Raw genomic sequence first — 13,734 nt, 5'->3', positions numbered from 1 at the left:
GAATCCGAACTCTGACTTTCTCAAATGAGAATACATAAGTTATGAAATGGCATGTCTCATTTCATGATTGAGGTAAGCATGATGCAATTCATACGTAGTGACCTCGAGACATAAGAGGTTAAATGGTTTATTCTTATCTTGTCTCTAGAAGTGCACTGGTCAATTCAGTACCTTCGGAAGATACCTAGAAGAACTATAGAGTCTCCAACTCTCAATGTCCCATAACCAGAAATCATAGATTCTCTTAACAATCGTACTGAGATCAATAGTCATTTTGATCCTTAGATTGCGAATTTATTGTTTTAAGCAAACCATGCAGAGTTTGTTCATGCAAATCTACATTTGTCTCTTCATACGTTGTTAGGTTTGTTTATGGACTAAAGACTAAGGTTTTATCATAAAGCTTCAGACAAAGAATAATGAATGAACGTTTCAACTTTTATTAATAAATAAGCAATTACAAGCAAGAGTCTTCGTGAGACTTTATTATACTCATCGGTGGAGTCTGCTAGTGATTCATATGCCAACATTCGAAAGGCGAATTTACCGAGTCCATCTCTTCGTTCGACAAAGTAATTGTCATGCCTTTACACATTATCATGAATTCGAAGAAATAAAGTTCTGCTCATTCGAAGTCTTCGTCGGAACATTGTCTCTGGGAATCTAGAATTCCCTGCAAAATAGTCGTTGAAGAGATTGCGAGCGGCATGTCCCGATCACGGTTGATAACCATATGACCAAGAATAGATCCACGATGATAGCCTTCGGTATTTAGCAAATGATTTAGCATAAAATTGTTATTTTCAGTCATTTGAGATATGACTTTGTTTTCTAGATCTTCATAAAATTCATTATCTAAAGAAGAAGAAGAAGAAGATATATAAGATGAACTACCTGAAAATTCATCTTTTATGAGGAGAAGAAGTATACGGTTTAAGGTGATGACATATTTTCAAATATGAAACTCAGTCATTTATATAAAGAAACAAATAGATCTAGACTATCGAATTTCTAGATCTAAATTCTAACCATTGCATCGTATTGTAACATTTTGCCTCTTGGAGCTATTTTCACGCTATATATAGCGTTTTGGCGGTGGGTTGGAGTAGCCTTTATGCCGTTTCCTCTATTATTCTTTATAATGTCCTAACTTTAAAGATAATTAATTGGATTTTATTTAAGTTAATTGTTGAAAAAAAATGCTAAATTAAAGAAGGTAATTTAAACTTTTTGTATATTGGGGAACAAAGAAACAGAAATAGATATTTTAAAATAATTTCTCAAAATCAGAACACAGTATCGTATCATTTCATATCCAAATATCCAATTCAACCGAGACAAGAAAAAAGAACGAGCACGAGAGGAATGTCTCGTATCAGAAAACACGGAGATCTTATTCTACTTCTTCGCAATCGATCGTCGTCATCATTGCTCAGCAATGGATTCTCAACCAAACCGCCATCGCCGTCGTCAATCGACGCCGGATCTTCGATCAGAAAGCCAATCAGCGTGTGGCCAGGAACGTACAGCTCACCAGTCACCAACGCTCTATGGGAAGCCCGATCCTCCATCTTTGAAACCACCGCCACCGTCGGCTCAGCCGCCGGAGTCCTCGCCGTGAAGACTCCCTCGCAGAGCCGCACCGCCGTCGCGTACGGCTTCTCCTCCGACCTGGCGCTCCGCGAGCAGTACCGCAATCCATGGGGCGACATCAGGATCGGAAAGCTTCTCGAAGATCTCGACGCCCTAGCCGGAACCGTCGCCTTCAAGCACTGCTCCGCCGCGGACGGAACCACTCGTCCTCTCCTGATCGTCACCGCCGCCGTGGAACGGATCCTCCTCGCTCGGCCGATCTCTGTCGCCGACGACCTAACTCTCCTCGGCGCCGTGACCTGGACCGGCCGATCCTCCATCGACATCCAGCTCCGCGTGATTCAGGATCCGGATCCGGATTCGGCTCCGTCGCTGGCGGCGAACTTCACGTTCGTGGCGCGCGACGCGGCGAGCGGCGAATCGGCGGAGGTGAACAAGATCTCGCCGGAGACGGAGGGGGAGAAGGAGCTGTGGAGGGAGGCGGCGGAGAGGAAGGCTCGGCGGCGGAGTTCGGCGGGGAGGGGAATCGACGGCGAGAGGCTGAGGAAGCTTCTGGCGGAAGGCAGGGTTTTCGAGGATATGCCGGCACTGGCGGATAGAGACAGCATGGTGATGAGGGAGACGAGGCTGGAGAACTCGTTCGTGTGCCAGCCGCAGCAGAGGAACGTCCATGGAAGGATATTCGGAGGCTTTCTCATGCGTAGAGCCTTCGAGCTCGCCTTCGCCACCGCCTACTCCTTCGCCGGCGCCGCCCCTCTCTTCCTCGAAGTCGACCACGTCGATTTCCTCAAGCCTGTCAGTTCTCTTCTCTCTCCCATTTTCCAATTTTTAACTTGAACCCACAAATAAAACCGAATTTAATTGAATTAAGAAAAAAGACTTAAAATGTCTATTTTTTATCATCAAAATACAGCTTTACCATTTATCATCAAAATACTCATACTCAGATCTATTCTATGTAATATTGGCAACATTTGTTTATGTACTAACCACATTAAGAAACTTGTCTATACTTCTAGTATAGAATTGGTCGGTCGTTTTTTTTTTTTAAGAAACAAAATATTTGTTTATATATATCTCTCTAGTTACAGGATTCGAAGTCGTAGCTTATTTATAATAGTGACAAGAATATATATAATATATTAAAATGGTTGACCGTGTGTTTGGCAGGTTGACGTGGGAGATTTCCTTCGAATGAAGTCGTGCATTCTGTATACGCAATTGGAAAACCCGAAAGAGCCCCTTATCAATGTCGAAGTCATCGCCCACGTCACCAGGCCCGAGCTCCGATCCAGTGAGGTGATCACTATTTGCTTTCTTGTGGGTCCTTTATTTTTTTTATTTTTTTTTACTGATTTGTTGTTTATTATTTTTGTTAATGATAATAGGTGTCCAACAGATTCTACTTCACATTTACGGTGAGTCCGGAGGCTGTGAATAACGGAGTGCGCATTCGCAACGTTGTTCCGGCGACAGAAGAGGAAGCCAGGCGAGTTCTCGAGCGAATCGACGCCGAGTCACAAAACGCTCTTTAGAAACACCGCATATTATATTCATTATTTGAATTAGTGAGTTTAATTATATTACTCAAAGAGTCGAGACGAAGGAGACTACTTAAAAAAAAAAGAGTTCCTCGAGGTGAATATGTGAGTAAATGCTGGAGCAAAAAATGATTTAGTTTGGTTGTGCGTTGGAGGCTCGAGGCTCATATGAATATGATTGAGAGACGAGATTTTGTGGGTTATTCCGTGTTTTCATAATTTGGGAATTGTGACAAACCTAATCAATTATGGGGGTATTTGAGGGAGAGACGATATTTTCTTGTAAATTTCGGGTGACTCTTGTGGTGGTTTTGGAGGTATGCGAGAACGAGTATGATGAGAATTTTGATGAGATGAAGACAAAAGAAATTCTCTCAAAACTCTATACTATAAATTAGAAATTATAAGTGTAGATTATAAATATAGAGAGCTTGTGTGTTTGAAAATGTATGTTTGGGAGAGTGTTTAAATGTTTGATGTTGTGAAAATGAAAGAAAATAGGGACGTATAAAACAAATGAAAAATAGGGATTAAATTTTTTTTGTAATTATTTTCGAGTCACAACGAGCAAAAACATGTAAAATATTTATGGTTTTTTGTTTATGCAACGGTCATATATTTTTTTAAAATAAACAAATTAAATTAAAATGACTTTACAGATTAATGGTAAAATGGCTTTACTGTCAGCTACCAGAACGATATTATTGATGACGTAAATTTATGCATCGGAACTAAATTTTTTGATAATTTTATGTTATAAATAAATTAAATTAAAATGACTTTACAAATTAATGGTAAAATAACTTTATTGTTTATTGGTGGCGTAAACTTATGCATCGAAATTGCATCGGAACTGAAACTTTGATAATTTTATGTTATGACGTCTAGGTTACTCGAGAGAGTAATTTTAAACCTTACTTTAATTGTATAGTATTCTTTCATTGATTTATTACCAATTTACCATACGATTTTATCGGAAAACCCATATAGTGGCAATGCTAAATAACTAATAATGTTCGATAAATAATTTAAAACAAAAAAACTAATAATGATTATAATAATAGGGAATAAGGAAAGTGAAAGAAGGAAGGAAGACATCTCATCATCATCGCCAGATGCTGAGAGACAGAAGAGGCGACAAAAGTCTCTTCTTTATTTTAATCTCAGGCGAGAGATAGAATTTTCGCAGATAAAGTCACACATCACAGATATACGACGTCGTGTTGCTCCGGTTAAGATCGATAGTTACGGCCATGGCTTCGGAATCTTCTAAGGAAGAACTGGTTCAGCTAATCAAACGCTTCGGGGCTTATCTCACTTTCAAGATGTCTAATTTCTTTCCGATCTCTCTCAACAATCTGGTTCTCTCTCTCTCTTCCTCTCTCTCTCTCTCTATATATATATATTTATATATTTATTTTCTAATTTGTTGTTCTTTCGAATATTTATGATGGATCTGATACTGTATTTGAGTCTCATTTTGGGGATAAATTCTAGCCGAACATCATTGCGGGTTTGATATATATGCATTTGACTTGATACGTTCATTTCACTGATTTTGGATTTAATTTAAATTTTTAACTAATCACTGATTTTTATTAATTGATGTGAAATTGCGACAAAATTTAGAATTTATTTTGGATTCGGAAAGAACTGGGGTGTAATTGATTCTTAGGTGAAGATAACTTTTATATTTTCAGCAAACGTAACACTCGTGGTTCACGCTCGTGAATCCCTAGTCTCAAGACCATTGTTATATTCTCTGGAATATTGTTCTTAATCCTAAATGAAATATAAAAAAAAAAAAAAAAAAAAAAAAAAAAACCCTTCTTTGAGGTTTATCATTCTTCTATAATTAATTTGGAAGAATAGGATAGTTTCAACGGATGGTGTATAATATCATTTTATGGGAACCAATGGTATCAGAATTCACGGTCTATCGGGGCTGTTGCGGGGCTTGCAGTGGCGATAGTGTTCACGTGGAGGCTCTTTAGATCTCCGAGCACTCCCCAAAGAAGACAGCCAAAAAGGCCGACTTCTTCGCCGGGAACTTCCGCCGGAGCGACGCCGGTGGTGCCGCCTGGAGTTTCGTCTATGCCGGAGGACGTGAGGGCTCATAATGTCGTGGACGAATTTTTCCAACCTGTGAAAGTACGAGTTGAATCGCTTATTCAGTTTTCTTTCATTTTTTTTTAACTTTTATTGCCTCTGATCTTGTTCTTGCTCTTTTTTTCACGTTTCAGCCGACCTTGGGGCAAATTGTTAGGCAAAAATTGAGCGAAGGAAGAAAGGTATGAAGGGTTTGTATGGTTTGTCAAAGAAACGAGATCCATTTCTCTATTTCTAGCAAGAATCGTGTTGCTGTACTGGTTTTAATGATTTGGTGCTGTGATAAGAAACTTATAACCCTTTAAAGTTAGATTCGATGGTTCGGATGAGCACATAGTTTATGGTATATGACTTTTGAGTCAAGCTAATGTCTTGGTTGGTTTTTTTTGCTTAGGTAACGTGCCAGTTGCTTGGTGTAATTCTCGAGGAAAACACTCCGGAGGAGCTTCAGGTATTGGATCGTAGCAGAGTTTTCTTTTTAGTAGATTTAACGCTTGAGTTTGGAAATTGTGGGTGGTCAATAATTCAATGTTTTTTTACCTGGCAGAAACAAGTCACTGTGAAGTCCTCAGCTTTGGAAGTTTTATTGGAGATCACAAAATATTGTGATCTGTATCTTATGGAGACAGTTTTGGACGACGAAACCGAAGTGAGTGGTGGCCTCGATATATTAAACAATGATATTGTGTTGTGTTATGGCCGCTGAGATAACATATTTCGATTCATCCAATTCTAGAGATTTTCAGTGCTGTTTTATTTTTTATTGACCCTTTTGAAATTGTTTTAATTCATCATAAGGCTTTTTTACCTTCAGGATTTGTGTAGAATACAAAACAGACTGCAAAATTTGTTGCTTAGTACAAAGTACAAACTAGTTTTACATCGAGAATTATGTTTTACAGACAATTATTTTCACATCAGTGTGGTTTAATCCCTTTAAATAAATACTTGCATGATAAAGGAATGTGGTTCGAATTTCACTGCATTCTACATTTTCGAAATAGATAACGAGTGAATTTTTTGCTGCAACTAATTGAATTTCCCACTGTGCAGAAAAGGGTTCTCATAGCTTTGGAAGAGGCTGGGATTTTCACATCTAACGGTTTGGTCAAAGACAAGGTATATTAAGCTATCATAATCCATTTACATAGTCATTTCAATTTGTGCGTAAATCGTAGAAAATCTAACTTGTTTTCCCATTTAAAAATACCGACCCTCTTACAAAATTGGATTTTATCCTTGTTTACCACTCTCTTACTGGCCTGCTTATTTCTTTTTCGAATCTTGGCATATAAACTTTGACTTAAAAAAAATAAAATGATATGCATTTTCAGGTTCTCTTCTGTAGCACAGAGATTGGGCGTACATCTTTCGTTCGTCAATTGGAACCAGACTGGCATATCGACACGAATCCTGAGATCGTCATGCAATTGGCTGTACATTTTCCTACCATTTTTACACTTTCTCTTACGTCGATATCATATAACTCTTCTGCAAAATGCTTTTTCATCATCTCAATCCTACATTTATCATCGCAGAGGTTTATCAAATACGAACTTCACATATCTGCAACTAGAACCGAACGGAAAGCCTCTAATGTGTTCAACTCACCGTCCTTGGAACAGTTCTTTGGATCAGTTTGATGGTTTTTAAGTGATAAAAAAAAGGTTGACATAAAATAGCAAATATAATCATACAATAGACATTTTCTGATTTGCAATCTTTTTGCATTCCAGCTTCCAACATTTTTCGAGCTTTCGGCGTTCTCTTTGTCATATATGCCTGCAGTGACTGGTGGTGAAATGAAAGACCTCCTATAGAAAACTCTGTTTGAAAATCTTTGTAATAGATTGGATAATATCGTCACATTTGGAGATTTTTAAATCTGTAATACTAGATGTAGTAAAAAAGTATGGCTTCATTCTAAGAATAATCTGGAGTTCCGCATTGGTGTTTGTAGGTTAGTAGTTTTAGGACCCAATTTGTAATTTTTTTTTTTTTTGTTAGCATCAAAAGGATTTGTTGTCTCGTTGCTATTGTCTTTCCTTGTTTTTGTTTCATGTCTTTTGAGAATGACATTTTACAGGCATTGGGAGCTTGCTTCACTAAAATTAAAAAAGAAACTATATATATTGTGAAAAACTTATTATGTGTTACACTAGTTGTAACTTGTAGTTCGAACTTTGAATATGTTAAAGACTTTTTTTGTTAAGTTTGACTATTTTGTTTAAGTAAATGTTGCTTTGCAAAACTTAAATTTAGGAGATTATCACACAAATACCATCAGTTATTATTATTATTATTATTATTATTATTATTATTATTATTATTATTATTATTATTATTATTATTATTCGCCGTTAGTAATATCACGAATCTTTTTTTTTTTTTTTTTTTTTTTGTATTCTTTCCATATAGGGTGAAGCGGCTATATAGCCAAATAAAACTTGAGCTTTTGCAAAATAGCCATAGTTTGTCAACTATAAGCAAACTAGCCAACTTAATCTTGGTTGGATTAAATTTAATCCCAACGAACTATAAAGATAGAATGTAAGGTTTATGATGGCTGGATTAAAATTAATCGAGGCAGGATTAAATTTAATGACAATCTGGAAATCCAACAGATCTGAAGCAGAACCGAAACGTGGATCTGAGGTCATCGGTCACTGCCCGAAGCTTGTAACCACGCCCAACTCCGGCGGCGAGGACCGGCGAAGCCGAGATGGTCGGGCTCATCTTGGCGGCGAGCGATGACGTGGAGGACAGCGGGGCGATGCTGCGGGCCCGTGATGCTGACGCACGCGACACGGCCCTGCACGTGGCGGTCCGGCACGGCTTCTCCGCCGTGGCTGAGCTGCTTCTTGGGCGCCACATGGTGGCGAGGCCTCCCATGAACTCGCCGAAGAGGAAGGCCGGTAGAGAGGCGTAATCAGCGCTCCGGCGAGTTTCGAGGAAGAAGGAGAGCGACGCGGCGGCGACGGCGTCCATGTCGCCGAGGTAGCCGCGGATTCCGTCGGAGCGGCCGTGGCCGAGGAGATCGGCGGCGAAGACGGCGTAGCCCCAGCGGGCGATGGAGATGCAGATCTTCCGGAAGAGCCAGGATGTGTCGGACAGAATAGAACTAAATTTAATCGCATATTCCTAACGTGTTTTTGAGAAATAGCTATTTTACCAAACAAATGAAACTATGGCTATTTTGTAAAAACCATAGTTTGGGATTGGCTAGTTCATACCATTTTTCCTTTCATATATACAAGTTTTCTGACCGTGCCCATGACCCGGCTCAGGCATAAATGTTTTAGTTCACATTATATATAGATGGCCAAGTGAAACCCAGAATTAGCAATTTTTCTTTATCAGCGTTTAGAGTTTTTTTTTTCTTTTTCTTTTTTGGTTTATTTTTGCTTCAGCTGTCCAATGATACATATTTTCAATAAATTGTAAACTCATATTTCTTTAAAAAAAATTAATTAAACAACTAATAGATTATATACTTATGTTGTGAATTGAAGCATAATTTTAGCATTTATAATTTTACAAGTTTGCTACGGTCAGAATATGGTTTAATTTTTTTCTTCATTTTTATAAAATTAAAAATCAATCCTCTATATTTCTATTTTAATTTATTTTATAATAATAAGTATTTCGAATCTATTTTGAAATACAAATTTAATACCAATTATTAGTTTGAAATTAAAAAAAAATTAAAAATTCAATTTTATATACAATCCAATTATATATCTAATGTACACCAACAAAAAGTTTAAACACGTTTGCTTCTAATAAATTATATTTAATCATTTTATTTGTGCTCCCAATGAATCATATCTCTAGATCCATCACTGTAGGACCCTTTATTTTTCCTTGACATATGGCATGAGCTGCCTGACCATTGTTTTTGTACCTTTGTGGATATCTTCCATGTGTTGTGTTGTTAATCAGCATTTCATGTTTTCAATTTTCATCTAAGACCACCTCTGACCCATAACACTAAATTGGTGCAACATATAAACTAAATTAGTACAAATATAACATCAAACATTGTTTTCATCTCCAATCTGCAATACTAATTCCTACGCCAAAAAGAATTTCTCTTTTTATACCTTTTAATATTACTTCATATTAATAACATATTAACCCCTTTATTAATTTGTTATGTCAATAATAATCTTATCAAAGTTATATTTTTTTTTGTATATCGACAAAATCAAATTAATTTATAATAATATTATATATTATGTCAATACAATAAAATTAATTAAAAAAATACCCATACAAAAACAAACATATTTTGAGATAGTATTCATAAGTTAAAGATTACATAAATATTGCATTTTGTTGGTAAATTTAAATACTAAAAATAAATTAAATACAAAATAAACACGCAATGCAAAATAAAATAAAAACACACAATAAACTGTTGATACTCACTACTTTGTACCATTAGTCCTCCTATAAATGATCAATTAACGCATAACGAAAGGCTATATGAGCATCTTCATCTTCGATTTGTCTATATTACTCATTTGACTCTGTTTCAATATATGGTTCATATTGATTATGCATGCACTAGTATTTCTTTTTTCTATTATGGGTGTGTGATAAGTTTAATTTTATTGAGTATAATTGGTGTGGGTGATCAATCTCACACAAAATATTTAGTGTGATACTATTCATTACATCAAATTCTACATCAATTTGATGTAAAATACAGTCTGAGTTGGAGTACAATCAACACTATACGTGTCAATTCCCACACCAAAATAGTGTGGATTGGAGATCATCTAAAGATACAAACCGTAAAAGAAAAAATGTAAAAGAAACACTAAAAAGTGTGACAAGTGTTACTTCTTCCTCCATATGTCATTCGCTCTTTTAGTATAGGTAATATATATATATATATATATATATATATATATATATATATATATATATAAGGGTCCAATGACTATCTAGCCATATGAAATGTTAGAAGTTTTCAAATAGCCAACGTTTCGTTAATTTTTGGTAAATAGCCACGTAAATCTGTTTACGCTACAAAATGATAAAAAACGCAAAGTATATTTCTAGTAAATATGTGTAAATAATGTTGGCTACGTAATATTTTATGCTATTTATGAAGCATTTTGACTATTTACGAAAAATTTACAAAACGTTGGCTATGTTTTTGTGACTTATATCGCTAAATAATTATGTGTATATATATACACACGTTTGACACCAAAGTCTTTACTTTTACACACATTATATATATACCAAGGTTTCAAATGCCGACGATGTTCTCCGATACTCGGCAACGGCCAGGGACGAAGCCAGAAATCTAGGTTAGGGGGGGCTAATTTGCAAGAAAAAATTCAGGGGGGGCTGATTTGTAAATTTTGAGGGTAAAAAAATGTAAAAATAAAATAAAAATGGACAAAAAATGAAAAAAAAATGAGGGGGGGCTATAGCCCCTCTCACCTCCATGTGGCTTCGTGCCTGGCAACAGCACCGTTTTCAGACAACAAACGGCCGGCGAGCGTGTATATGTCGTTTTTCCTTATTTTGTCGTTGGAAATTCGGTGACATCGGCTTGTCGTTTCCATCAAATGCGACTGGTCGTTTTCGTCTCTTATGAAGAGTAAAACCAAATGAGTTTCGGCCACATTCACAGAGAATCGGACGAAACGAAGCGATGTTGACGACTTTCGGAGCATTTGTTGAAGACGACCCAGAATCGGAGATTTTCGGCAACTTTCGGCCTCGATCGATGACTTTCAGACGAGCTCAGGCTGATTTCCACAAGATTTCGACGGAGCTGGCGATTATCGGCGATGGAACCATTGTTGCCGATGAAAGCTTCAAAGTGGAGAGACTCTGTTTTTCTGTATCTGAGAAGTGAGAAATGATGTTAGGGTTTCATACTGGGATCCCTTTCATATTAGCATTTGCCCCAATTATTTTTGTAATATGTGGTCCAATAAATTTTATTTGAAAGAAATATGGGTCAGCTCATTCAGTTTCTTTATGGGACAATTAGTCCACATCCAACAACAGTTAGCAAATAAGTTTAACATTACTAACCATATTAATTGAGTGCGTACTTACAAAAACTAGTACACTATTTTGAATGTTATATTAGAAAAGAAAAATTGTACAAAATAGTTATTTGAAACTTACTCATTAGCAAAATAGCAAAAGTTTCAACTTTCTCAGCAAACTAGCCAAATTTACGTTTTCAATTTTTTTTTACAGCCAAGATTAAATTTTTTTTATGGTTATTATAAGCAATTTATCACTTTAAAAAAAATTAATCTTGGGGTCAAAAAAAGTTTTGAAACCAGATTGCTGTACATTTTGGCTATTTCACTAAATTAAGACAAACCTAGTCTATTTTGCAAATTCATAACTTTAAATTGGGTATTTAGCTACATCACCCTATTAGAAATGTATAAAAAGTTATCTAAGAAGTTAGACAAATTAAAATGTATAAAAAAAATTGAAATAAAAAATTTATCTATATCTATTGAGAAAAAATATAATGACCTATTTAAATTAATATATTAGACATTTTTAAGTTAGTCCAAGTCGTCTTCTTATTTTGTGGTTATTATAGTTTATGGTCCAAAAGAATTAAAAATGAAAATATTTTTTTTTTCTATTTATTAAAATTATACATACTATATATTAAGTCTATAGATCATATAACAGTTTGCAAGTTTAAAAAATTAAAATATATATATATATATATGTATTTATTTTAAATATATTATGCAACATTATTTTCGTTCGGTTTTCCATCGAAAACGACATTTGAAAACGATATTATATTTGCCATTTTCCACCTTTTTTCGTTCGATTTTCCGTAGATTAAGAGGCTTGAAACGGCATCGAAAACATCATTTAAATCCTTGATATATACATACCTCGGTGAAATAAAGTATAATTTTGTTAGCTTTTATTTTTTTACACAAAAATTACCTTACTCATCAAATAAATAAATCAATTATTTTCTTATAATATTAGTTAAATTTCTAATTATTTTATATTTATCATCTTGAAGGTAAACAATACTTCAAAAACAATATTCTTAATCAAATACAAAGTGGACAATAATTAGCAATGTAAACCCATTAAAAGGTTAACTATTAATAGTTCAAAATAGATAAAGAGTTGACTGATTAAACGTGTTTTTTTAACACTGACTAAATGTTAGTTTCATTATTTTATTTTCTTGGTGATTGGTTATTAACAACAATTAACTATGAAATAAACGTTTAAAATTAATCTCTTGGTTCATTTTGACCAAATAATTGATTTAATGTAATTTTAAAATGTCTACTGTTAACCATGGTAAACTATGATATAACCGTTATTTTTAAGATGAAAAGTTTGTGAATTACTAAATAGTCAACCTTTTATTACTTAAAAGTAAATAATCATTCAAGTCATCATGTGGATAATTTAAGCACTTTATATGTACCCTTTTATGTATTAAATAAATTTGAGTATTTACGTAAATTTGACCATGTTAATAAAGAGACATGGTCATTTATTTACTATTAACGAAAGATTGATTGTATGGCAATTTTGTCATGGTTATATGACTATATATAGTTAGCGACCCAATTAATCGCTTGATTAATTCTGACAAAAAGAAAACAATTAAAATGTAAATTGGTTAATTTTAATTGGTCAAAATGTCACGTTTAATCACATATAATAAGAATATTTTGATATTTTTATGTTATATATATAATTGATTATTAAATAACAATTTTGTTACGCTTATATGACTATATATATAGCGAACCAATTAACCGCTTGATTAATTTTGACAAAAAAAGATTAAAATATAAATTTGTTATTTTTAATCGGTCAAAATGTCACCTTTAATCACATATAAGTAAGAATATTTTGATATTTTATCTATCTCATATGAGTAAGATCCATTGTGTTTGATGAAAAATCATGTGTTAATACCATAGATGTAGAAAAATCACGTTACTATCTTAAATATGGAAATAACTGGAAATTTTTGAAATTATCAAAAAAATAAATGGAAACATAACTATGATGCATTAAATATAATTTTTCATCAAACACAATGGGCTATTTTTGAAGATCTCGACGCCACGAATTTGTAGGATCTGAAATCACTCAATTTCGAGTTCGTATGAGAAATTTTCGATTTTTTGAAGTTTTGATGCAAAATAAATTATTTGAAAAAAAAATAGGAGAGAGAAAGTGACGAATTTGTTAATAAATAAGGGCAAATCAGACCTAATTATTGTCACATAAGCCATTTGACTATATCCCTAAAAATTGTCAAACATAAGGTAGATCCAAAATCACATGTTTAAAGTGGCCTAATTACTTACAAATCTATATATAATTAGTTATCAAATAATTAAGAAAATTGTTAGTTATGGCGAATTAGGAGATTTATTTTTTATATAATGGGATTTTGTGATATTATTCCCAATTTAAAGTATATAATTGATATTTCCCC

General features: G+C 34.4%; 2 protein-coding genes across 3 annotated transcripts; both read left to right on the top strand.

Moving 5' to 3' along the window:
• Positions 1-1,244: 1,244 nt before the first annotated feature.
• On the top strand, positions 1,245-3,421 carry LOC149407680 (acyl-coenzyme A thioesterase 4, mitochondrial-like). Its single transcript, XM_089614866.1, has 3 exons — positions 1,245-2,388; positions 2,764-2,892; positions 2,982-3,421. Exons 1-3 carry the CDS (start codon positions 1,366-1,368, stop codon positions 3,126-3,128), a joined length of 1,299 nt encoding a protein of 432 aa, XP_089470992.1. The 5' UTR covers positions 1,245-1,365; the 3' UTR covers positions 3,129-3,421.
• Positions 3,422-4,190: 769 nt separating this feature from the next.
• PEX22 (peroxin 22) lies at positions 4,191-7,279 on the top strand. 2 transcript variants are annotated; one of them, XM_089614859.1, is made up of 9 exons: positions 4,191-4,495; positions 5,061-5,285; positions 5,378-5,425; positions 5,638-5,694; positions 5,791-5,892; positions 6,297-6,362; positions 6,578-6,679; positions 6,782-6,896; positions 6,980-7,279. In XM_089614859.1, the coding sequence occupies exons 1-8, from the start codon at positions 4,388-4,390 to the stop codon at positions 6,884-6,886; spliced, it is 813 nt and encodes a 270-aa protein (XP_089470985.1). In that variant the 5' UTR covers positions 4,191-4,387; the 3' UTR covers positions 6,887-6,896; positions 6,980-7,279. The 2 variants fall into 2 exon arrangements, with proteins under 2 accessions (XP_089470985.1, XP_089470978.1); XM_089614852.1 differs by having other exon boundaries at positions 4,192-4,495; positions 6,782-6,910.
• Positions 7,280-13,734: the final 6,455 nt, after the last annotated feature.

The sequence above is a fragment of the Urtica dioica genome, chromosome 1, assembly GCF_054948205.1.
Source record: "Urtica dioica subsp. dioica isolate 48M chromosome 1, U.dioica_male_clone48M_v1_H2, whole genome shotgun sequence".
Classification (NCBI taxonomy): Eukaryota; Viridiplantae; Streptophyta; class Magnoliopsida; order Rosales; family Urticaceae; genus Urtica; species Urtica dioica.
The sequence above is the reverse complement of the archived record's forward strand: the minus strand, read 5'-3'. Positions and strand labels throughout refer to the sequence as shown.